Raw genomic sequence first — 24680 nt, forward strand, 5'->3', positions numbered from 1 at the left:
CTGGGGGAGGTAAGTAGAGGTTAAGTTCACAGGTAAGTAAAACACTTACAGGGTTCAAAGTTGGGTCCAAGGTAGCCCACCATTAGGGGTTCAAGGCAACGCCAAAGTTATCACACCAGCAGCTCAGGGCCGGTCAGGAGCAGAGGTCAAAGAGGTGCTCAAAACACACAGGCTTCAATGGAGAACAGGGGTGCCCTGGTTCCAGTCTGCCAGCAGGTAAGTACCCGTGTCCTCGGGGGGGCAGACCAGGGGGGGGTTTGTAGGGCACTGGAAGGGGGGGGGGCACGAGACAAGCAAGCACAGAAGGTACACCCTCAGCGGCAGAGGGGCGGCCGGGTGCAGAGTGCAAACAGGCGTCGGGTTTTGTATAGAAAGCAATGGGGAGACCTGGGGGTCTCCTCAACGATGCAGGCCCGGGGGTCGCTTCTGCACTGGAGTTCGGTTCCTTCAGGTCCTGGGGGCTGCGGGTGCAGGCGTTGATTCCCTTGTTACAGGCAGTCGCTGTCAGGGGGAGCCTCTGGATTTCCTCTGCAGGCGTAACTGGGGGGGCTCAGGGGGTTCGTCTCTGGTTACTCACAGGCTCGCAGTCGCCGGGGAGTCCTCCCTGTAGTGTTGACTTTCCGCGGGTCGAGCCGGGGGTGTCGGGTGCAGAGTGGAAAGTCTCACGCTTCCGATGGGAAACGTGAAGTCTTTAAAGTTGTTTCTTAGTTGCAAGAAAGTTGCAGATTGCTGGACAGGGCCGCTGTTCACTGGAGTTTCTTGGTCCTTGGTTGCAGGGCAGTCCTCTGAGGCTTCAAAGGTCGCTGGTCCCTGTTGGATGCGTCGCTGTTGCAGTTTTCTTCTAAGTTGGGAGACAGGCCGGTAGGGCTGGGGCCAATGCAGTTGTCGTCTCCGTCTTCACTGCAGGGCTTCAGGTCAGCAGTCCTCCTTCTGGTTAAGGTTGCAGGAATCTAGTTTCCTAGGTTCTGGGGTACCCCTAAATACTGAATTTAGGGGGGTGTTTAGGTCTGGGAAGGCAGTAGCCAATGGCTACTGTCCTTGAGGGTGGCTACACCCTCTTTGTGCCTCCTCCCTGTGGGGAGGGGGGCACATCCTAATCCTATTGGGGGAATCCTCCACCCACAAGATGGAGGATTTCTAAAAGGTAAGAGTCACCTCAGCTCAGGACACCTTAGGGGCTGTCCTGGCTGGTGGGTGACTCCTCCTTGTTTTCCTAATGATCTCCTCCAGCCTTGCCGCCAAAAGTGGGGTCAGTGGCCGGAGAGGCGGGCATCTCCACTGGCTGGGATGCCCTGTGGCGCTGTAACAAAGGGGGTGAGCCTTTGAGGATCACCGACAGGTGTTACAGTTCCTGCAAGGGAAGGTGAAAAGCACCCCCACCCAGTACAGGCTATGTTCCTGGCCACAGAGTGACAAAAGGCACTCTTCCCATGTGGCCAGCAACAGGTCTGGTGTGTGGCAGGCTGGCAGAAACTAGTCAGCCTACACTGGAAGTCGGGTATGTTTTCAGGGGGCATCTCTAAGATGCACTCTGGGTGTATGTTACAATAAATTGCACACTGGCATCAGTGTGCAATTTATTGTGCTGAGAAATTTGATACCAAACTTCCCAGTTTTCAGTGTAGCCATTATGGTGCTGTGGAGTTCGTGTATGACAGACTCCCAGTCCATATACGCTTATGGCTACCCTGCACTTACAATGTCTAAGGTTTTGCTTAGGCACTGTAGGGGCACAGTGTTCATGCACCTATGCCCTCACCTGTGGTATAGTGCACCCTGCCTTAGGGCTGTAAGGCCTGCTAGAGGGGTGACTTACCTATGCCACAGGCAGTGTGAGGTTGGCTTGGCACTCTGAGGGGAGTGCCATGACGACTTAGTCATTTTCTGCCCACCAGCACACACAAGCTGTGAAGCAGTGTGCATGTGCTGAGTGAGGGGTCCCCAGGGTGGCATAAGACATGCTGCAGCCCTTAGAGACCTTCCCTGGCATCATGGCCCTTGGTACCATGGGTACCAGTTACAAGGGACTTACCCGAGTGCCAGGGTTGTGCCAATTGTGGAGACAATGGTACAGTTTAGGGAAAGAACACTGGTGTTGGGGCCTGGTTAGCAGGGTCCCAGCACACTTTCAAATCATAACTTAGCATCAGCAAAGGCAAGAAGTCAGGGGGTAACCATGCCAAGGAGGCATTTCCTTACACTAAGTGACCCCCAGCGACCAGGAGAGCAGAGGTAAGTACCTGGATTTCCAAGGACTAACAAGAGGACTTAGAAAATGGATTGTGCAAGAACCAAACCAGACTAGAGGAAACCAAAGGTGGATTCTGGAAGAAGAGGACCTGAAAAAGAAGGGGTCATAGTCGAGTCCACAATGCAATGTCCAGTGGGGGCAGGAGCCACTACCCTCCCTTCTGGGGATGAAGATCCAGGTCGACAGGGGAAGAAGAAGACCAGCTGTGGAGACCAGGAGCTAAAGAGGAGTCCTTGGAACGGTGCAGATGGTGTCCCACGTCGTTTGTCAGGTCACAGATGGTCAGTGGTTTAGGAGAACCACCAACAAGCTGTGGCAAATGCAAGAAGAAGCAAATGAAGAGTTGCAAGGGTGAAGAGGACCAGCAAGGTCCAGGGGACTTGACCCTTGGAGGGGAGTCGCAGTGAGGCCCAATCAGCACACCTGGAAAGGAGTCCCATGTCGCTGGCTCAGCAGAGAGGAGACTGTTCTTGGCAGGATGAAGTGCTGAGGGCCGGGGCTACTCGGAGCCTGAAGATCCCTTGGAGCAGGAAACAACACACCTTGGTTGCTGAAAAAGTCGTTGTGCACAGGAGAGGCATGGGCTCACCGTCTTCCAAGGTGGACAACGGGAAGAGAAGACCAAGGGGACCACTCCAGACCACCACCTCTGATACAGGATCCACACAGTTCGAGAGGAGGGTAGATGCATGCAGCCGGACGAAGTTGCTGTAGGTGCCTGCAGACGAGTGACTCCATCACTGCAAGGGAGATTCCTTCTTGCTTCTTGGTGCAGGCTGAAGTCTGGACAACCCAGAGGATGCACAGCCATGGAAATGTTGCATGTGCTGGAAGGAGCTGGAGAAACAACGTTGCAAGGCGAGGTTGTCTTGTTGCAGTCTTGTCAGTTCCTGAAGAGTCCAGTTATGGTTCCAGTGGCCAGAAGTAGAAGGAAATGATGCAGAGGAGTGGGGGGCATCTTGCACATCGATTCTGGGAACCCACCCGCAAGGGTGTCCCTAAATAGCCCTAAAAGGGGGTTTGGTCACCTTGAACGGTGACGACCTATCAGGAGGGGTCTCTGACATCATCTGCCTTACCTGGCCACACAGATGCTCCCAGAGTCCTCTGCACAGCTTGGTTTCAAAATGGCAGAATCAAGTGGCCACCAGGAGGAGCTTTGGGCACCACCCCCGGGGTGGTGATGGACAAGGGAGTGGTCACTCTCCTTTCTTTGTCCAGTTTCACGCCAGAGCAGGGACTGGTGGTCCCAGGACTGGTGCAAACCTTTTTTTGCAAGGAGGGCACCAAATGCCCCCTTCAAAGCAAACTGGTGGCATGGGAAGGCTACTCCTCCCAAGCCTTGTAACACCTATTTCCAATGGAGAGGGTGTTGCCTCCCTCTCCCACAAGAAATCCTTTGTTCTGCCTTCCCCTGCCTGAGCTGGTCAAGCAGCAGGAGGGCAGAAACCGGTCTGAGGGGTGGCAGAAGCGCGGGCTGCCCGGAAAACCCTTGAAGGCTTGTAGGAGCAATACTCGGTGGTCCTCTAAGGAGCCACCAGAGTGCTTGGAATCATACAAACCAATTCTGGCAACGGTTTTGGGGTATGATTCCAACATGTTTGATTTTAAACATGCCCATGTTCGGAGTTACCATTATGTAGCTGGGCACAGGTCCTGCACACAGGTATAGGACCCCTGTGTCCAGTACACAGGTAAAATAGCTTCACCACCACTGCTTAATTTGTAAATAAAGACGTGCGGGTGCCCAAAGACCTCCTCTTAAACATGCGGCTGCTGCAATTAAACGTGGGAACACTGAGGCAGGGGAATCCTGAAGCCATCTTGAGACTATTCAATCCATTAAAAAAAACACTCCCTGCCCTTCAGCTCACTCTAGCAGCTTTCTACTTTCTCCTTTTGTGACGCTTTTTCGTTTTTCCTTTCCTCCGCCTTTCCTATATGTCTTTTGCTCCCAGCAAATGCTTGAGGCAGAAAAATAAGCCCGGCCCTCAAAAATAAGTGCCGGTGCTCAGCACAAATTAAGCACTGTTCCCTGCACTTACCAACTCCAGTGCAATGGAACTGGAGTTCTTAGGGGCACCTCTGCTCATACAGGGATGCCCTCGCACCCTGACCTAGGAGGGCCTACCATAGGGGTCACTTATAGTGATCGGGTGTAGTGACCTGTAGTGAAAACGGGTGCAACCGGAGCACCTCTATTATCCATAGGTGCCTATGCTATTTGGGCCCTACTTTGAAATCTGCACCTGACCAGCCCTGTGTTGCTGGTGATGGGTGTTTGGGGTTAACTTGAACCCCCAACGGTGGGTTGACTATTCCCCGGAGACTGAACTTGTAAGTGCTTTACTTACCTGAAAAACTAACCAATACTTACCTCCCCCAGGAGCTGTTGATTTTTGTACTGTGTCCACTTTTAAAATAGTATATTGCCATTTTTGCCAAAACTGTGTACCTTACTGTTTTAATTCAGAGTTCCATATTTACCTATACCAAGTACCTTACTATTTATGTACTTGAATTCTGGAGATAAGTCTTTGAGTGTGTGTTCTCATGTATTGCCTGTGTGTGTACAACAAATGCTTAACACTACTCTCTGATAAGCCTACTGCTCGACCACACTACCACAAAATAGAGCATTAGTATTATCTAATTTTGCCACTATCAACCTCTAAGGGGAACCCTTGGACTCTGTGCACACTATCTCTCACTTTGAGATAGTATATACAGAGCCAACTTCCTACACACACACCCACCTCTATCTTGTGCTAGATCCATCGAAAATAGATCCCACTAGTCTCCATTACTATTGTTTGCTTGTACACTATGTATGCATTGCACTCTCTGTGCGCACTCTTAACACACAAAAGATATGAGCCCAAGAGTTTGGACATGCATATAAAAAAATAACTTTACACGTGGGACCAGTAGCTTCACCCTCAGCAACACAAACAAAACGCTCTTGTCACACTGTTGGTTTCTCTTAATCATGGTATGCTGCCATCACCTGTCTATGCAATATACCTAAAACAGTAGTCCACTCTCAGCAATGAGGACACGCTTGGTCGCAGGACAGACCTAGACCTCTGCCCATGTTTTTAGATTAATGTGACACCACAACAATTTAAGTCCTTACACCAGATGAACACACACTGCAACACCGAGGACAGTGGAGCATGTATCTTTACTCTGCAGTGGACATTCTTGTCCCAACAGAAAGTCACGGACTCAAAATGACATTGTGCCCAAGCATGCAATTCCCCTTATACTGTAGCCATCTTTGGATAATTTTTTCCGCTCATTGTTTTTGAAGCTGAAAGCTAAGGTCCAAATTGGTGGTCAAATATAAGAGGTCAGACATTGTGCTGGTTACTGGCAACATGCAAGAATGTCAAAACAGAGGGCAGTGAAAAAAGATGGTCATGCCATGAAAAAGTACAAACGTTTTCTTCCATTTTGACAGTAATGTCAAAACAAACATGTTTGGTGGAAGCTGTAAAGGGCCTATAATTTCTGTCTCCTCAAAGCCATAAGTCTTTACAGGGTTATGTAAAGCAAACACTTAGGGCCATATGTACGAACACTTTTTCCCATAGACACAGAATGGGTAAAAACCTTTGCTACATCTGGCCCTTATTATTTTCGAAACTGCCACCCTAAATTTACTAAGAGTAAAGCAGTAGAATGTGTGTTTGTGAGCTCTGTTTATCTGAGGGCCATAAACTAGAGGGCTGAGAGGCAAAAAGTAAGAGAAAAACACAGCTGGCTGCACTTGAAGAAGAGATTCAAGAGGCAAATGAGACTCAGCGGAACAACTTTGAATCAAACGTTAAGGATTCAACTCTTATAGAATTGCTGGTACCTGAAAAGCGGTCTAAACAAATAGTTAAGATGTAAAAAAAACTTAAGTCCTCAATGTCCTGCGTCTGGGCCTAGTTTCTCAAGCTCTGAAGCTAGACACATTTATGGTGTAGCAGTGCTCGAAAGATAAAAGGTGCCAAAAGAAAAAAAAGCAAACCGGTGGCATGGGGAGACTACCTCTCCCCATCTAAGTAATACTTATTTCAGAGGGGAAGAGGTTCCATCCACTCTCCCTTAGGAAATCCTTTGTTCTGCCTTCCCCTGCTTGAACTGGTCAAGCAGCAGGAGGGCAGAATCTTGTCTGAGGGGCTGCAGTAGCATGAGCTGCTTGCAGACCCTAAAAGACTGGTAGGAGCAGTACTGGGGTACCTAGGTTCAGAGTTCTTTACCAGTTATGTAGCTGGAACACAGGTAGTGACCAGTAGCCAGTACCTAGCTAAAATGGCTTCCCCTCACTTCCAGGGAATTGGAACTGGAGTTCGTAGGGGCACCTATGCTTATGCAGGGGTGGCCACACATATAGAAACATGCACCCTGTCCTTTGGGCTGGAAGGGCCTACCATAGGGGTAACTTACAGTGACCTGGTGCAGTGACCAGCAGTGAAAGGGAGCATGCACCTTTTCACACAGGCTGCAATGGCAGGCCTGCAGACACATTTTGCATGGGTCCTAAGGGAGAGAGCACAATCACTGGGGTCCTGCTTAGCAGGATCCCAGTGAAAACAGTCTAAGCACACTCATAGCAGGCAAAAAGTGGGGGTAACCATGCCAAAAAGAGTGACTTTCCTACACATGGGTCATGACAGCAGATGGACAATCCAAGACTTCCACTGACTTCAGAGAGAGTCCCTTCTCTTCTCTGCATCCTGGTACCTGGAGTAGGTACTCCTGCCCTCTGGGTATCCCGGAGTAGGTACTCTTGCCCTCTGGGCATCCCGGAGTGGGGGCACTCTCCAACCTTTCTCTTGTCTGCTGGTTTCCTCAGGGTCCACTGGGAAGGGTCCTGAATCCCACAAACTCTAACCACCTCTCCCTGTGTTAGCCAATTGGATGACTGGGTGGGTAACTACCTTGCACCTGGTTGCTGGGTACATTTACCATACTTACCTCTGGTGTTTCTATCTGCCCCAAGCCCCTAGCTAACTACCACACTTACCTTGGTTGGGTTCCCTAATTCACATTCCACTTTCTTAGTATATGGTTTGGCCCTTGTACATTTTATGCTATTTATGTTGGTTATTTTCTGTGTATATTGTGCGTAGATATCTCCAAAGAGAGATACACCAATGCTAGTCTAGTAGTAGTGCTGTAATAAAATTTCCTTCATTTTTGCAACATTTGTGTGGTTTTTTCTTGTGACTACCGTGGTACTGCAAGTGCTTTACATTCCTCCTGGATAAGTTTCAGCTGCTTGCCTCAGCTACACTAGAGATTTTGCTATTTGCAAACCTAATCACTATCACTAAGAGTTGCCTGAACTCAGTATAGGGTGCCACACCATAGGTGTACACCATAAACAGAGCAAGCCTCCTACATTGAGGTCCTTTATACTCTAAGTAGGGTGGACAGAACATCTGCCACTTGCAGATGTTCTACACCCATTAAAATCTAAATAAGGCTTCAAGTTCGGAAACAGAAATTACATGTGCTAATATAAAAAAAAAAAGAATTATTCACATGAGAAACAACAAGGTAGGAAAACAAACATTACCTTTAAAAATCCAAGGCACACATGACCAATGTACATGCACTATAATACCTTAGGCATAAACATGGTTTTGAGAGTAATCTAGACACTGATGTTAAGAAAGTGGATTCGCACCCAATTAACTCTTAGCAGGCATCCTGGTAATGGCCCAAAAGTAGAGCTGCATGGAAGAGTTCCAAATACTCCTGCCGTCTAGTGCTGGACCCGGATATGCACCAATTGTTTTACTTCAAATAAGTCTTTAGAGTCACGAGGTCTAGTCACTCCTCTTGGTGATAATGCATATGGGCATCGACTCCATTGTTAAGATTGTTTACACGCAAGAGATTGAGAATGGAGTGTATATAAGTAATGAGATGTCCATGTAAAAATAATGTAGGAAAACTTCAACAGCCATAGGTGTACGGGGAGGAGGGTGGGTGCATATGAATCTACAGCACTATATGCCACAAAGAGACGCTTACAGGGTACTTTACATTCCGTTCGAGGCATGTGTTGATGTATATACACACATGCTTTGCAAAGACTGCAAAGTAGTCCCCCTCTGAAGCAGTGGCTAACCAGTGGATGGTACAGTTGTTTGGAACAGTTTAGGTAGCACTGCCTGACCTACATTGGCTTGTTAGTGTGCTAAAACATCCACAAAATAATGTTTGGTGAACATGTGTAATGTAGACCAAGGAGCTGCCTTATATATGTCAGTTATTGGAATGTTTCCTTAAAAAAAAGCCTTGGATGCTCTCTTTTTCCTAACAGTGTACTTTAGGAGGTGCAGGTAAAGTTCTTTTGGCTTTAGCAAAGCATGTTTGAATGCAGTTTACTGGTTATATCCGATTTAGATATAGGGTTCCCTTAAGTGGGAGGTAAAAAAGCAACAAAAAATCAGCTTAGTCTTCCTGAAAGTTTTAGTTCTATCAATGTAGAACATGAGGGCCCTTTTAACATCTAATGTATGGAAAGCCCACTCCGCAATATGGAAAGCCCACTCCGCAACTGAATCTGGTTGTGCGGGAAAAAACTGTTTACTCAATTGATTGCGTGAGGTGAAAATGGGAGACAACTTTAGGGATAAATTTAGTGCTTGTGCGTAGGACTATCGTTTGTGTAGCTGGAAGAAAGGTTCCTCTAAGGTTAAAGCCTGGAGCTCACTAACACATGTAATGTAGGTGATAGCGACAAAAAATGCCACTTTCCAGGAAAAGAACTTAAAGGGGTATGTATCTAGTGGTTGAAATGGAGGATCTATAAGGTATTTAAGACAATGTTAAGAATCCATGAGGGTGCAGGTGGAACCCGTGGTGGAATAATTATTTTGAGCCCTTCCATAAAGGCTTTAATGATTGGTATTTTGAATAAGGAGACATGTTGCCTTTTTGTAGATAGGCAGCCATTGCGGCAAGATATAATCTTATACATGTGAAAGCTAAACCAGCTTTTTGTAGATGAAGTAAGTAGACAGTGGGTATGTATGAGATCTTGGTGGACGAGTTACTTCACCACAACGGTGACAGATAACCCATCCGCTGAAATATAAATCCTTTTATATCCTAAGGGATTTATATTTTCGGTGGACATGATATTCATCACCGTTGTAATGGAGTAACTCATCCATCAAGATCTCAATGAGGCCCAATGTCTTGAGTGTTGGTTTTGAAAGGTTCAATGTGCTTGGAATGACAGGCTTCTTTAATAATCGTCGTACATTCATTTGGCAAATTAAGGTAAACAAATTCTATTAACTCGATTTAAATTGCCAAGCTAAGAGCTTTGGGATCTGAGTGCCTGATTTCGCCATGGTTCTGAGTGAGACGGTACAGCCTGCTGGGGAGCTTCTTGTGTTGAACTACAGAGAGATCTAGTAGCATTGTGAACCAAGGTTGTTGAGCCCAGGTGGGAGCTACCAGATCACAGTGAGATGTTTGCCTGAGATTCTGAACCAGAAATGGATTGAGAGGGAGAGGAAATAAAGAGTAGGTACATATAACTGACCAACTCATCCATAAGTGCATTGCCATTGGATAGTGGGTGTGGGAAACTGGAGGCGAAGTTTGGGCATTTGCTATTTCTGCAGTTGTGAAAAGGTTATTTGAGGGTGTACCCACCTGTGGAAAATGGGAGGAGGACTTGAGTGTTAAGTTGTCATTATTTGGACTTGCAGTTGTATCCTGCCGAGGAGGTTTGCAAAGTCGTTGTCCATACCTGGAAGATATTGTGCCAACAGGTGAATCTTGTGATGTACTGAGCATTTCCAAATGATCAGTGACAGACGTGATAATTATGGAAACCATGTCCACACCCTTCCCCCTGCACCTCCCCACAACCCCCTCCGGCTTTTGCACAAAGTAGATGGCTGTCATGTCTGTCCAGACTACAACAACCTTTTGAATGAGATGAGGATGGAGTGCTTTCAAGGCTAGGTGAACAGCTTTGAGCTTTAGGTAGTTGATATGGTGACCATGGAGTTTGTAGTCCCATATACCCTGTAATGTGACATCCTTCAGAAGGGCTCCCCTCATCCTGTGAGTGAAGCATATGTTGTGAGAGAGACATGAGGAACAGGGTCGAGAACAGGCCACCCTTTCAACAGATCCACCATTGCAAAGAATGATGAGTCTGGTGGTTTATCAACACTAGATTCTGTAACTGACCCTGTGACTTGGACAATGTCAGGCTTAACATTCCAGTAACTGGTGCATGTGCAATAGGCATGGGAAACTATGGCAATGCAGCAGGCCCCTACCCTTGACTGTCCTCTTGATTTGTCTGAAACTGAGGTAACAGTTTAAAACAATTCTGTACTCTTGCATTATTTGGTGCGTAGATGAGCTGCTACCACCGCTAAGCACTTGGTGAATACTAGAGGTGCAGTAGTCAGCCAGAGAGGAAGGACTTTGAATTGATAGTGTTTGCTGTCCACCACAAATCTGAGATATTTGAGATGGGCTGGATGGATTGTATATGAAAGTAGGCGTCTTTAGGTCTTGTGTGGCCATAAACTTGCCATGTTGCAGAAGTGGAATTATATCTTGCAAGCTGACCATGTGAAAGTGTCCCGATGTACTTGTTTAGTGGTCTGAGATCTAGGATTAGTCATAGAGACTTATCTTTTTGGGGATTAGGAAGTATAGAGAGTATACCACTGAGCCCTGGTGTTGAAGAGGGACAAGTTCTGTTGCTCCTTTGAGAATAGGTGCTTGAACCTTTTCGTTTTATCAACGTTTGATGTTCCAGTAACAACCTGTGAATGTGAGGTGGAATGTAGGGAGGAGTGGTAGGAGCTCCAGACAATAGCCATGTTGGATAATGGTTAACACCCACTGGTGTCTGATGTAATTTTTTGCATGTTGGGGAAAAGTCCTGTAGTCGACTCCGGGCAAGTGTTATGTGATCAGGGGCAAGAAAGATTAGTCAATGCACAGTAAAGGGTGTTGCTCCACGTAGGGAGGCACCCTTACCTCTTCCTTCACTGTTCACTTCATAGCTGCCTCTATGGGAGCCACAGTAGTAACCCCTGGGGGATGTGCTTTGGCGTCTGATATCAAATGGAAGTGCCTGAGGAGGTGGTGTTCGAGCTCCAACAATAACCGGGACAACGAAAGGTGCCAGGATGAGGTATCTGAAGGGTCCCCATTGCTTTTGCAGTTCTGTGTCTTTTTTTTAATCTTATCAAGTGAGGTATCTGAGGCACAAAGAGATGCTCTTTATCAAAAGGCATATTCAGTAAATTCTGCTGGACCTCTGGTTTAAAACCACATATTCTAAGCTAAGCATGGCACCATAGCAATATGCTGCTGTTAATCTCATTAGCCACAGTGTCAGCAGCATCTAGTGCACATTGAATGGATGTGTTAGATATTAGTTTCACCTCAGCTACCAGTTCTTGGCCTCTTCCTGTGTGCATCTGGGAGATTTTGGAGGAAACCCTCCATCTCATCCTGGTGAGAGCAGTCATAGCACAAGGAGGCCCTGCAAGTTGGCAATGCACCAAAGACTGCCAACTTAACTTGAGCTGCAACTTTTTTCCCTGCAGCATCAATCCTTTTGTTCTCCTTGTCAAGAGGCGGGGATCCCCCCCCTTGCCTACGAGTTGGCAAGTTTGCAGGCAGTGGTTGTTACAAAGCAATCCAGTGGCAACTGGCCCCCAATGTATATTGGGCCCGCTGGTGAGGGCTTGTACTTCTCCACAACCCTAGGTGTTAAAACCCTAGCTTTGATGGGATCTTTAAATAGATCATCAGTGTGTCTCAGCATACCTTTTGACATTGGGAGATACTGTGTAGCCGTACGGGTGCTGTAAAGTTTATCAAAGAGGAAGTCTTCCTCTATAGGCTCTTTATGTAGTTTCACATTGTGCAATTCGGCAGCCAAGGCTATGACCTCCTGGTAAGTGGTGGCATCAGGAGAAGAAGGGCAGGCAGGGTAGAGGTTTGGATTTGTATCTGTAAGGGGATCAACATCTTACATATCCCAGGGGTCAACTGTTGGCAGTGTCCCAAACGGGTCCTACCAATGTCTGACTGTGTAGACCCCTGTTGGTCGAATGGGTCTTGTCCATCACGTGGTGATGCTGGTGGTGAGGCAGGCGGAAGAGGCAAAGGGCCGATAGCCTTGTCCACTCTTTCTCTGCTTGGGAGGAACAGGCTTGTTCAAAGCCTCTTGAAAGGTCTGTTTTTTTAGGTGGTGGTGGAGGCGGCGGAGTGGAAGCCTTGCCCGGAGGAGGCGTCGGAGTTGAAGCCTTGTCCAGTATGCGTGCAGTGTGTGACTGGATATGAATTTGTTTTTGCTGCACGTCCAGCTGTTCCTGAAGTCTATGCAGGATCGGCTCCACTGATGTTTCGAAACTGAACTTGTTGGTTTTGAAGTTCTTGGCTCCAAAGATTTTGGGTTCAAAGTCTGTTTTGGCATTGAAGCTGGGGGTATGTGCCAGGTCATAAGTACTCAATGTCGAAGACTTTGGCTTTGATGTGGGTTTCACTGCCAGAGGGCTGGACATCTGAACCAATTGCATGTTGGTAACCATGCCAAAAGGCAGTGATGGAACAACAGCCTCTGAGTGTGGATCCAGAGCAGCCAAGAGTCTCTTGGTGGGATCTGGGTGATGTATGGGGGCAGGGGAGAAAATACTCACAGCTTGCTGAGCACGAGTCATGTCCTCAATTTCCAGGTCAAATTCTAGGTTGGAGCCAGAACTGACTGACAGAAAATGCCTCTTCTTCAGCATCCGACGGTTAAGGGTAGCTTTCTTCTTTCTCAGTGTGCTCTTTACTGAAGATGTCTAAAGTGTTGTTGATGGTAATATGTGACATTTCCAGGTGACGCACACGACGATTTCTAAGAGTCTTTTTCGGGTGGAATCATTTACAAGCAGCGCAATCCGCTTCTCTAGGGAGACAAACAAGTTGCAGACGAGGTGTTGGTCGGTGCGGGGATATTTCGCGTGGCAAAGCAGACATTAACAGAAAAGCATCAGCTTCCTCACCAGTCGGGCTTTCTCCAACGGATGTGATGAAAGGCAAGGCCCTAGTAGGGCCAAGGTTGAAAGGAACCAAAACGCACGAGATGAGGGTTGATACACAGATGGAGAATGCGATAAAAAAACAATACCGATGAAAGGATTGGACATGCAAGCTGTGACAGAGTCAACAACAGAGTGACGGCACACACGTTCTTACCCGATGGTGGAAACAAAACAATCTAACAATGGAGTCAATGCCCATGTACATTATTACCAACAACAGGAGTCACTAGACCTTGTTACTCTAAAGACTTTGCCAAAGAAATACAGCTTGTACACATTCAGACCAAACACAAGACTGCAGAAGTATGCAAAGCATGTGCATCTACAGCCACACATTCCTAGAACACATTTTCTCTTGCTTTCCCAAAGGTTGTCTTATTTCTCCATATTAGAAATACAGGAAGCTGAATAGCACATGATTTGCCTATACATGGCTTTCTGCCTCACACAAACTCTTTACCTGCTCTAAATGTTTTAGCCCATCGTCGTCATCTGTTTCATTGGAAACATTCCCCATCCCAGGAGCGCCGGTCATGGGCATGCTGGACGCCTGAGGAGCAGCAGTTCGACTGGGTGCACAAGTTGAAAGAGGTGTTTTAGCAGCAGCTGCATCCGGGGGGCTGTGTGTAACAGTCTGGACAGCAGTAAGAACCACCTCTGCAATTAAAAGGAAATTACTTACATACAAGTAGTACCAAAGCAGTGAACTCATGCGAACCATACAGAACTAAATAATGAGAATGATGAAACACAATAATCATAGCAACCCTGTAAACGTGAAATCAAGTCAACTGCACTTGGCATTGATAACTGCCCGATTACCGGCCTCTGTCACAGTAACAAAGCCCTAGGTGTTCTTGACGCTTTAATACTGGTGGAATTGCAAAGCAAATGTATGCCCCAAGTGAAATACAGTTCCTTGAGAAAATCTGTTCTTATGCTCTCACCAACTGGCAACGAGACAAACCAGAACAAAAATGGATGGTGAATCAAGGCTACGGGAAAATAAATTCATAAACAGAAAGGAAAACATTACTTACCCTCGAAGTATCTGTTCATACCATGTAGGGCCATATGTACAAAGCATTTTTACCATCGCAAACAGCCCAATTCCCAAAATTGGGCTATTTGTGAAGGCAAAAATGCTTTTGCAAACGTACAAACACCCAAACTGTGATTCTCCAGAATCGCAGTTTGTTGTAGAAAGTGCTGTTTGGAAGGGGCATTTTTAGGATGTCCCTTCCAAATAACGATTTCCAGTGTCCAAAATACAGTCACAAAACCTTGATACTTTACCTTGATACTTTACCACCAACTAAAAATGGTGGTAATGCATTCGCAAATTGGAAGCGGTTCCCACGGGACCCCTTCCCTCTTGTGAATGCTGGAAAAAACATTTTTTTTTTTTTTTTTAGAGCAAGGAGTGATCCCTCACACCAGTGCCTGCTCAAAAAAAAAAAAAAACTATGAAAACAAAACAGAATTTTTTTCCTATTTTCCTTTGAGGAAAACGATTTGCATTTAAACAAAAATAATATTTATTTAAAGGCAATCACAGAGAAAGTAGTCTATTGACCTCAGCAGGCCACCATCCCTGTGATGCCAGCCATTCCTAATGGGTCGCAAACTGCGACCTACCTCATCAATAATCATGAGGTAAGTCAATCTGTGACCTATTAGAAATAGTAAGTATGAAAAAATAAGTTTCATACATAAGGAGTAGCGATTTCCAAATAGCGATTGGAAATCAACCCTTGTACATCTGGCCTGATGTGCTGTAGATTCGCATTCTGTGCGAACTCCTGCCATCTAGTATTGGGTGAGGATATGTGTAAGTTGTTTTTCTCCTTTTGAGTCACAGGGCTTACAACTAGACCCCTAGTTGGCAATGCACATAGGCCCCAACTCCATGTGAGATTGTTTATCACAGAGCAGGTGAGATTAGTATAGAGTGGAGCATGAAATCAGTATGGTGCACATGTGTACCGTGAAAGGAACATAGCTAATAAAGTGATCTGCAAATAGAGCCACATGCTTTGGGGAAGGATGGTGGTGGGTGAATGTGCATCTAAAGCACTACAGGCTGTTAACAGGTGCTTACAGGGTAACATACTTTGTTTCTTCATAGTGCTTTTAGATGCCTAGTTTACTCGTTCATAGTTAGTAGCGTCACAGATTCCTGAAATAATAGGCCCGGTCAGTGTCAGATGTAAATCAGGAAATTCTACTTTAGAACCTTAGTTTTTTTTTTTTAATAATAGGCTTGACAAACGTATTCCTACAACCTTGCTCACATACCACAAGCACTCATGCACGGCACTTGTGTGTCTACTTAGTCTGTCAGTTTCTGTGTTGAGTTACCCAGGTGTACTGCAACTAGCATTAGTCTCCTTTCTGAAGACCATTTCCATATATCCTGTGTTAGTAAAGATAGCACGTGAGATCTTGTTCCCCTCTGTTTTTGAGACAGAACACTGTGGCTGTGAGGTCTGTTTAGATTAGGACTGACTTTCTCGTGCGCTTGTTTATGGAAGGTTCTCATTGCAAGGAAGACCCTGCTAATTTCTAACACATTTATGTGCTGTACTGCTTTTTTGGGTTCCATAATCCCCTGATTATCAGTTTTTCTGTGTGGGCTCCCCCATGCGTGTGGGATATGTCTGTCGTAATGGCTGCTGAGGCTGTTGTTAGTTTGAATAGTCGGTTTCTGAGGGTTAGAGACCAATGGAATCCTTTTGCTTGGATTTTTGGTGCTCTTTCAACTTCTGCCTGTATTTGGGCATCAAAGGTTTTTGTGTTGAGACAGTTTTAGGGTGCCATGTGGATGTGAGCACTAGGTGAGTTACTTGGTGTGTTCTTGCTTTGACAGTGTCCTGAGTGTTTTCTCTCTGTGTCTTGAAGTCAAAGACATTGGGATGTTCCCCATGGGCCACCTTGGTGTCTTCATGTGTCTGTTCGTCGCTGCTTGACAACCCCAAGTCCTTAAGAGATGAAGTCTTTGCATAGTGTGTCCACTTCTGCTTTTCCCTTGTCCTGAGGATCTTAGTTTGGAACGCAGTGCAGTGTGGTCTTTCAGAAGAGATTGCATGTCCTTTTGCACATACTTGTGGTGACAGTTGGGACAAAATCTAAACGGGGCATTGCTCCCTGCCCCTCACTCAATGTCCAACTCATATAGCTGAAGTAGATAGGGTTTGTCTAAATCTTTTTAGTGTTTCGTCAGTCTTTTTAGATGCTTTAGTGTCCCTAGACGTCCGACAGTAGATGGGCTGTAATCACTTTTATCTTTGGTGTCTTTGATGATTTTTCACTGTTTCCGGTAAAAAAAAACTTTTTCTCCCCAACTCCAGCATCCTTGCATATGCTTCCAGACCCAACCGCAGGAAAAATAATCTACAGATGGCAACGGAGTCGGAGAGTTTTCACGACAAGCGTATAACACAGGAGGGACAAGTGACCAAATGGTCGATGACTCCAAAGGAGGTAAAAAAGGGATAGAAAAAAAGACTTGAAGACTAACAATTCCAGATGAAACCACTAGATGGCAGAATAACGTACAGTTGTGAATTCAGAACAAATTTACACTGCAAAACTAAGAAAACATTTGAAAGCATTTATAACCCAAGTTCTTCTACTAGATGGTACTGAAAGAAATGGAATCCAAATTGTTCACTACATCAATGATGGTGGCAAAAAACTGTAGAGGGATGGTACCCAAGTATGAAATTCAAACAGCCTGCAGGGGAAACTTCAGTTTAATTCTAGGAGCACAAATCCTCAACCACTTACACCTTGGTAACTTCTTGATAAGAAAAATACCAACATGATGGCAGACCCAAACCAATAAACAAATGTGCATGAAAAACGTCTATATTTTTCCAAGACAAACATCAACAGGTAATACAAAAACCTCCTGTGAAAAACATGTTGGACACACAATACCCTCTGGTGAAGCATATTGATAGGTTTGCCCACAAACTGCCACCTGTTGGTGTGGGGGCATTTGAGTAAAAAGCCCACCAAACGTCGGAGAATGTACTTATTGAAAATACCCAAAAGTGGTGCATTACAGTCTTCTTGTCCTCACAATCTGAGGCACATTGGAGGTGTGCCCCCAATCTGCTTTCGGGAGGGCATAGAAATCCCACCAGAAGGTAGGGATTGTATTTACTGAAAAATAAACAAAGAGATGGGGGCAGGCCACCCTGGTATAGGGTCATGCTGCCACCCCAAAAGAGAGTATTTCAGTCTTTCTACTCCCCTAGCCACCCCCAGGACAATTAAGGGGTTGGCCTCCAATTTGTGCCCCCATCTACGAGTACATAAATCTCCCTAAACGACAGGGGATTAAAGAAAATACATAGGGGATAGAGCAGTCCACCCTGGCATCAGGCCATTCCTTCACTCCAAAAGTGGGCAATGCATTTTTTTGCCCAACTCCCTTCCCCCAAGAGGCGGCAGATTTTTGGGGAGGGGTGGGACAAAAAGCCAATTAGACACCAGGGATTATAAAATGGCCCACTAGTTTTTTTTTTTTTTTTTTTTTTTTTTTAATAATAGCCCTCGCTACACTGCTAAAGAATTGGTCTTTCTGCTCTCCTCAGGGACTAAAGAATCTTCATCCCTATAGCAAGAGAGGAAATTTAGATTTGTCTGGGCAGTTTGGGGCTATAACCCAATATCGACCCACTTGCCAGGCTAAACGGCTGCAATATTTAAGCTCAGGGTTGGCCACCATCCAAGGAAACCTATCAATCATAGACATTCCGGAAAACTAGACACCCACGGGAGTCCAAGACAGCGTGTCTTGCGTGGATTCCACAACACGGTCTTAACCATTATGCCCTGCAAACCTCAAACATTGCCTAAACTCACTCATTTTCCTCACATTTCAGTGACCAAAACTTCCTGAATCTGCGGGGATCCACAAAATTCTTACCACCCATAGTTACCACACTTTTCTCGAAAAAAACTCGACTCCACTTGTGTGGCCCAGCCTAGTGTCTGCAAAACAAAAGGTCCCAAAATGCAATGTAGGGAAATCAGCAATAGGGAAATCAGCAATAGGGATAGCGGCTGCACATGGTCCTGGGTTCTACTGCCATCCAGAGAAACCTACCAAACTAATTTTTGAAAAGTAGACACCTGGGGAGTCCAGGGCAGTATGCCTTCAAATCCGCAGTTAGGCACAACCACCAGCAAGTACGGGACACCAAGCAAACAGTGCTCACAGATCACATAGAAGCCAGCACTAACATGGATATTTTCGCCATCATCAGAGACTTCACGGCACCATATCCAGCAACATCACCCCCTTGCAAAAGCTGATCTCTAGAATTTCTTCGCCAGCAAGATCACTTCCATTTACAACATCTCCTCCACCCCAAATGGGACCCCATCAAACCTCACAGAAATCCTTCCATTGTCAACAGATGAACAAACCCTGACCACATGTCACACCATCACCACAAAAGAGAAAGCAGATGCCAGGAATTTCTCCACTTAGGCACCATTAATACCCAGGCTCCCACCACACCTTCAACAAAGGAGTAACTCCCCATCTGCAAAGTTCTCAAATGCGTACTCTAATCCTCCCTTCATAAAGTTACGTTCCCTGAAGCCTAGAAGCATCCCATGGTCACCGTACTACTGAAGAAATCTTCAGAGGACCCAGCCAAGCAACAACTTACAACTTATCTCCCTCCTCCCCTTCCCAGCAAACAGCCTAGAGACAACAATTAAGAGCCGCCTCACTGAACAACTTGTCAATCACCAGCTCCTCCCATGCAATTCGGATCTAGTCACAGCACAGTAAGACCTTTCATTGAAGCAACTGCTTCTGTAGAATCTTGCACAGAGGTGACACTGCAACCCTTACCCTAGTGGCCCTCTCACTAGCGTTTGGCATGGTATCATTCCCCATTTTCTTCAGATGGCTACATGAAATAGGCATCCAAAGACATTCCTTCTGCTGGATCAACTCCTAACTGAGAGGAAGATCACAGACAGTCAAGATGGGACCATACTCATTTCAAGTCCAAGAACTTGGATGCAGAGTACCCCAAAGGTCATCAGTCACCCCCACCACCTTCAACGTCTATATGACCCCTCTAGCCAACATCATCGGCACACACAACATCAAGATCCTATCCTACATTAATGGCACGCAACTCACACCATTCCTCTCAGACAAGACCTCGAACACAAGGAACAAGTTGACAGCATGTAGGTATGAAGCAGCTGCATGGATAAAGCCCAACTGTTTTAAATTTAACATTGAGAAGACGGAGGTAGTGATCTTCAGAAAAACAACTCCTTGTGGGACTCCACCTGGTCGCTAGCCGACCTTGGATCCACGTATGCCAGAAACCTCAGGATCAGCACTGACAAGGAGCTGAACATGTTTGTCGTGGTCAAAGTGGTTGTCTCATCCTGCTTCCTCACTCTAAAGGCACAAAAACAAAAATCTTCAAATGGGTCCCAAACAACACATGAACTGTCACCCATGCCCTTATCAGCAGGCTGGACTATGGAAACACACTACGTCGACATCGCCATACATCACACCACACAACTGCAAACCATCCAGAATGCAGCACCCAGACTCCTCAACTTCCCACATAGGACACACGTCACCTCTCTGCTGAGGAAGCACCACTGGATCCTAATACAAAACAGCATGCAGTTCAAGCTCCTCACCGACACTTGCAAAGGACAATAGAGTGTGGGCCCAGCCTAACTGAACAGCCATGTCTCCTCCCCCCAACCACCCAGGCACCTCCACTCAGCGAGATACACCATTGGTCGAGCCTTCTCTTTCATTGCTCCTTAAGCCTGTAACAAACTCCCACTTCTCATCAGTGCCTCTTCCACGCTTTTCGAATTCGGAAAGAAGCTGAAGACTTTTCTCTTTGACTAACCCTCAACGTGACTTTGGGTTCAGGTTCCTACACCTAGTAAGCACCAGGATACCCTCTCCAGTGGTTGTGTACTTTACCAATACAGTTATCACATGGAACATATGATATTTCCTTTCCCACTTTGCCCTGCAAACCTCAAATGATGCCTAAAATCACACATTTTCCTTGCATTTCTATGATAGAAATTTCAGGGATTCACATATTGTAGGAAGTTGGCTCTGTATGTGCTATTTCAAAGTAAGAAATAGCATGCACAGATTCCAAGGGCTCCCCTTAGAGGTAAGATAGTGGCAAAAAGAGATAATTCTAATGCTCTATTTTGTGGTAGTGTGGTCGAGCAGTAGGCTTATCAGAGGGTAGTGTTAAGCATTTGTTGTACACACACAGGCAATAAATGAGGAACACACACTCAATAAATGAGGAACACACACAAAAAATGATGAACACACTCAAAAAATGATGAACACACTCAAAAAATGATGAACACACTCAAAAAATGATGAACACACTCAAAAAATGATGAACACACTCAAAAAATGATGAACACACAGAGACAATTCCAGGCCAATAGGCTTTTGTATAGAAAAATATATTTTCTTAGTTCATTTTAAGAACCACAGGTTCAAGATTTACAAGTAATGCTTTAAATTAAAGGTACTTCACTTAGGAACTTTGAATTAGCAAAATAGCATATACAGTTTTCACATGAATGACATATAGCTATTTTAAAACTAGACAGTGCAATTTTCAACAGTTCCTGGGGGAGGTAAGTGTTTGTTAGTTTTTGCAGGTAAGTAAACCACCTACAGGGTTCAAGTTTGGGTCAAAGGTAGCCACCATTGGGGGCTCAGAGCAACCCCAAAGTTACCACACCAGCAGCTCAGGGCCAGACAGGTGCAGAGGTCAAAGTGGTGCCTAAAAACGCATAGGCTTCAATGGAGAAGGGGGTGCCCCGGTTCCAGTCTGCCAGCAGGTAAGTACCCACGTCTTTGGAGGGCAGACCAGGGGGCTTTTGTAGGGCACCGGGGGGGGACACAAGTCAGCACAGAAAGTACACCCTCATCGGCACGGGGGCGGCCGGGTGCAGTGTGCAAACAAGCGTCGGGTTCGCAATAGGATTCAATGGGAGACCAAGGGGTCTCTTCAGCGATGTAGGCAGGCAAGGGGGGGGGGCTCCTCGGGGTAGCCACCACCTGGGCAAGGGAGAGGGCGCTCCTGCACTGGAGGTCGGATCCTTCCGGTCCTGGGGTCTTTACCAGGTGTCGGGTCTCTGAAGAAGGCAGTCGCGGTCAGGGGGAGCCTCGGGATTCTCTCTGCAGGCGTCGCTATGGGGGCTCAGGTCAGGGGGGGGGGGGGGGTGCAACTCTGGCTACTCACGGTCTCGTAGTCGCCGGGGAGTCCTACCTGTGGTGTTTGTTCTCCACAAGTCTCACGCTTCCGGCGGGAAACGTGTGTTGCTTCTTTGTTGCAAAGTTGCAGTCTTTGGGGAACAGAGCCGCTGTCCTCTGGAGTTCTTGGTCCTTCTAGATGCAGGGTAGTCCCCTGAGGCTTCAGAGGTTGCTGGACCCTGGGAACGCGTCGCTGGAGCAGTGTCTTTAGAAGTGGGGAGACAGGCCGGTAGAGCTGGGGCCAAAGCAGTTGGTGTCTCCGTCTTCTCTGCAGGTTTTTCAGTTCAGCAGTCCTCTTCTTCTTAGGTTGCAGGAATCTAGTTTCCTAGGTTCTGGGGAGCCCCTAAATACTGAATTTAGGGTTGTGTTTAGGTCTGGGGGGTTAGTAGCCAATGGCTACTAGCCCTGAGGGTGGCTACACCCTCTTTGTGCCTCATCCCTGAGGGGAGGGGGCACATCCCTAATCCTATTGGGGGAATCCTCCATCTGCAAGATGGAGGATTTCTAAAAGTCAGTCACCTCAGCTCAGGACACCTTAGGGGCTGTCCTGACTGGCCAGTGAATCCTCCTTGTTTTTCTCATTATCTCTTCCGGCCTTGCCGCCAAAAGTGGGGCCGTGGCCGGAGGGGGCGGGCAACTCCACTAGCTGGAGTGCCCTGGGGTGCTGTAACAAAGGGGGTGAGCCTTTGAGGCTCACCGCCAGGTGCTACAGTTCCTGCAGGGGGAGGTGAGAAGCACCTCCACCCAGTACAGAGGCTTTGTTGCTAGCCACAGAGTGACAAAGGCACTCTCCCCATGTGGCCAGCAACATGTCTGGTGTGTGGCAGGCTGCTAAAACTAGTCAGCCTACACGGGTAGTCGGTTAAGGTTTCAGGGGGCACCTCTAAGGTACCCTCTGGGGTGTATGTTACAATAAAATGTACACTGGCATCAGTATGCATTTATTGTGCTGAGAAGTTTGGTACCAAACTTCAGTTTTCAGTGTAGCCATTATGGTCCTGTGGAGTTCGTGCATGACAGACTCCCAGACCATATACTCTTATGGCTACCCTGCACTTACAATGTCTAAGGTTTTGCTTAGACACTGTAGGGGCATAGTGCTCATGCACTTATGCCCTCACCTATGGTATAGTGCACCCTCCCTTAGGGCTGTAAGGCCTGCTAGAGGGGTGACTTATCTATACCTATAGGCAGTGTGAGGTTGGCATGGAACCCTGAGGGGAGTGCCATGTTGAATTAGTCATTTCATCCCCACTAGCACACACAAGCTGGCAAGCAGTGTGTCTGTGCTGAGTGAGGGGTCCCCAGGGTGGCATAAGACATGCTGCAGCCCTTAGAGACCTTCCCTGGCATCAGGGCCCTTGGTACCAGGGGTACCAGTTACAAGGGACTTACCTGGATGCCAGGGTGTGCCAATTGTGGAAACAAAAGTACAGGTTAGGGAAAGAACATTGGTGCTGGGGCCTGGTTAGCAGGCCTCAGCACACTTTCAAATCATAACTTGGCATCAGCAAAGGCACAAAGTCAGGATGTAACCATGCCAAGGAGGCATTTCCTTACACATATTTCCTCCCATTGTCCCAAGTTGGATCTCACTGATGTCACTGGCACCAAGCCCAGCCACACAGGTGGGTGTAGCGTTTTTACCACGACAAAAGGGGGGAATGGTGAGTGGTACAAATTTTGTGGATCTCTGCAGATTTCATCACAGAAATTACAGAAAAATGTGAGAACTTAAGTTTGATGATTGCAGGGTAAAGTGGTTAAGAAAATGTTACGGGATTCATGGAAGCAGTAGCAGGCAAGTGATTACACTCCATTAGTAGATGGCTGTCATGTGTGAGTGCAAAGCCAATGTGTTATCGCCTGGTACCAAAGGCAAGACCTACTGGCTTTGCAAAAGCTTTTTTTGTATATGTGTTAGTCTTATCCGATAGTTAATCAATTAAACTTTACACTTGCTTATATTAAATATGTTTGAAAATGTAATGTTGCATGATGTAGTGATGGTGGTGTCCCACAATCTTGGGTACTTTAATGTAGGGGGCGTATACCCAATAAGGTCAATGCAAAACTTTATATTTGGGTGGTCACTGCTCTATGTTTGTGGAATTAAACAAAATTCACTTTCTATCCACAGAACCAAAAATCTTCTGACATTCCGCGATATACAAAAATATACCTGTGCTTCCGCAATAATTCTCCAGATGACTTCACTGGTTGACAATAGTATCCAATGCCAGAACACAATATTGTAACTGTATGCTTTACAAACTCAAAAGTCACAGCAGGCAGGGCATATGTTGTGGAATAATCTACATCCACTCTATAGATCAGTGTGTAATTGGTTTCCAAAACGACGTGTCATGATCTACCAGATGATCCAAGATAAATCATCTCTTGTATGTACACATCAAGAACACTAAATTGAACTTTGGTTTTGTGGTTATGCTTTTTAAAAGTTTTGTACCTTCCACTTTCTTGGGCCCTGTCGGTGATATCTGGGGAGAGTTTTTTTTCTCATCCCATTTCTCAATTTGTTCTGTGGGTTTCTCCTCCTTTTTATTTGATAAGATGCATGAGGCCTGCTCCTGCATTCGAGGTTCAACAGGGGTACCCAGCCAGCAGGTTGGCGAGGACGGTGGGACTTCTTTGGCAGGTGCAACAGGTTCTGCAAGTCAGAAATACATGTTTAATGTGTGTCCAATAAAAAAAATGTAAATGAAGCAAATTCTCCAGTGTTTGCAGATTTTGGCTACATCACACACCCTCACTCACAAATATTTTTCCATACAATACGAAAATGTGAACCAAGCTTCGTGGCCAATACTTTACACTCCTGAATACTAGATGTCAAGTAAGAAAATTAGTTACTTACCTGTAACTGTGGTTTTCCAGTATTGGTATCTTTAATAGATTCACATGCTTAAATCATCCCCGTTGTCGAGGTGGGAGCCTCACGGTAACCTCAAATACACATAGCAGTACACTTTATACACTAGGCCCCAAGGGCCCTCTTAGGTTCTTTTATAGT

The 24680-nt window shown here is 46.3% G+C and overlaps 1 protein-coding gene across 3 annotated transcripts in view; it reads right to left on the reverse strand.

The window, feature by feature from the left end:
• Window positions 1-24680, reverse strand: part of GIGYF2 (GRB10 interacting GYF protein 2) — a 1376329-nt gene that overhangs the window by 749283 nt on the left and 602366 nt on the right. For all 3 annotated transcript variants that reach the window (XM_069213782.1, XM_069213784.1, XM_069213783.1), the window contains exons 12-13: window positions 24117-24317; window positions 13799-13995 (exon numbers count right to left, since the gene is read on the reverse strand). In XM_069213782.1, coding sequence (XP_069069883.1) covers window positions 13799-13995; window positions 24117-24317 — 398 coding nt within the window. The remainder of the gene's footprint in view (window positions 1-13798; window positions 13996-24116; window positions 24318-24680) is intronic.

The sequence above is a fragment of the Pleurodeles waltl genome, chromosome 11, assembly GCF_031143425.1.
Source record: "Pleurodeles waltl isolate 20211129_DDA chromosome 11, aPleWal1.hap1.20221129, whole genome shotgun sequence".
NCBI lineage: Eukaryota > Metazoa > Chordata > Amphibia > Caudata > Salamandridae > Pleurodeles > Pleurodeles waltl.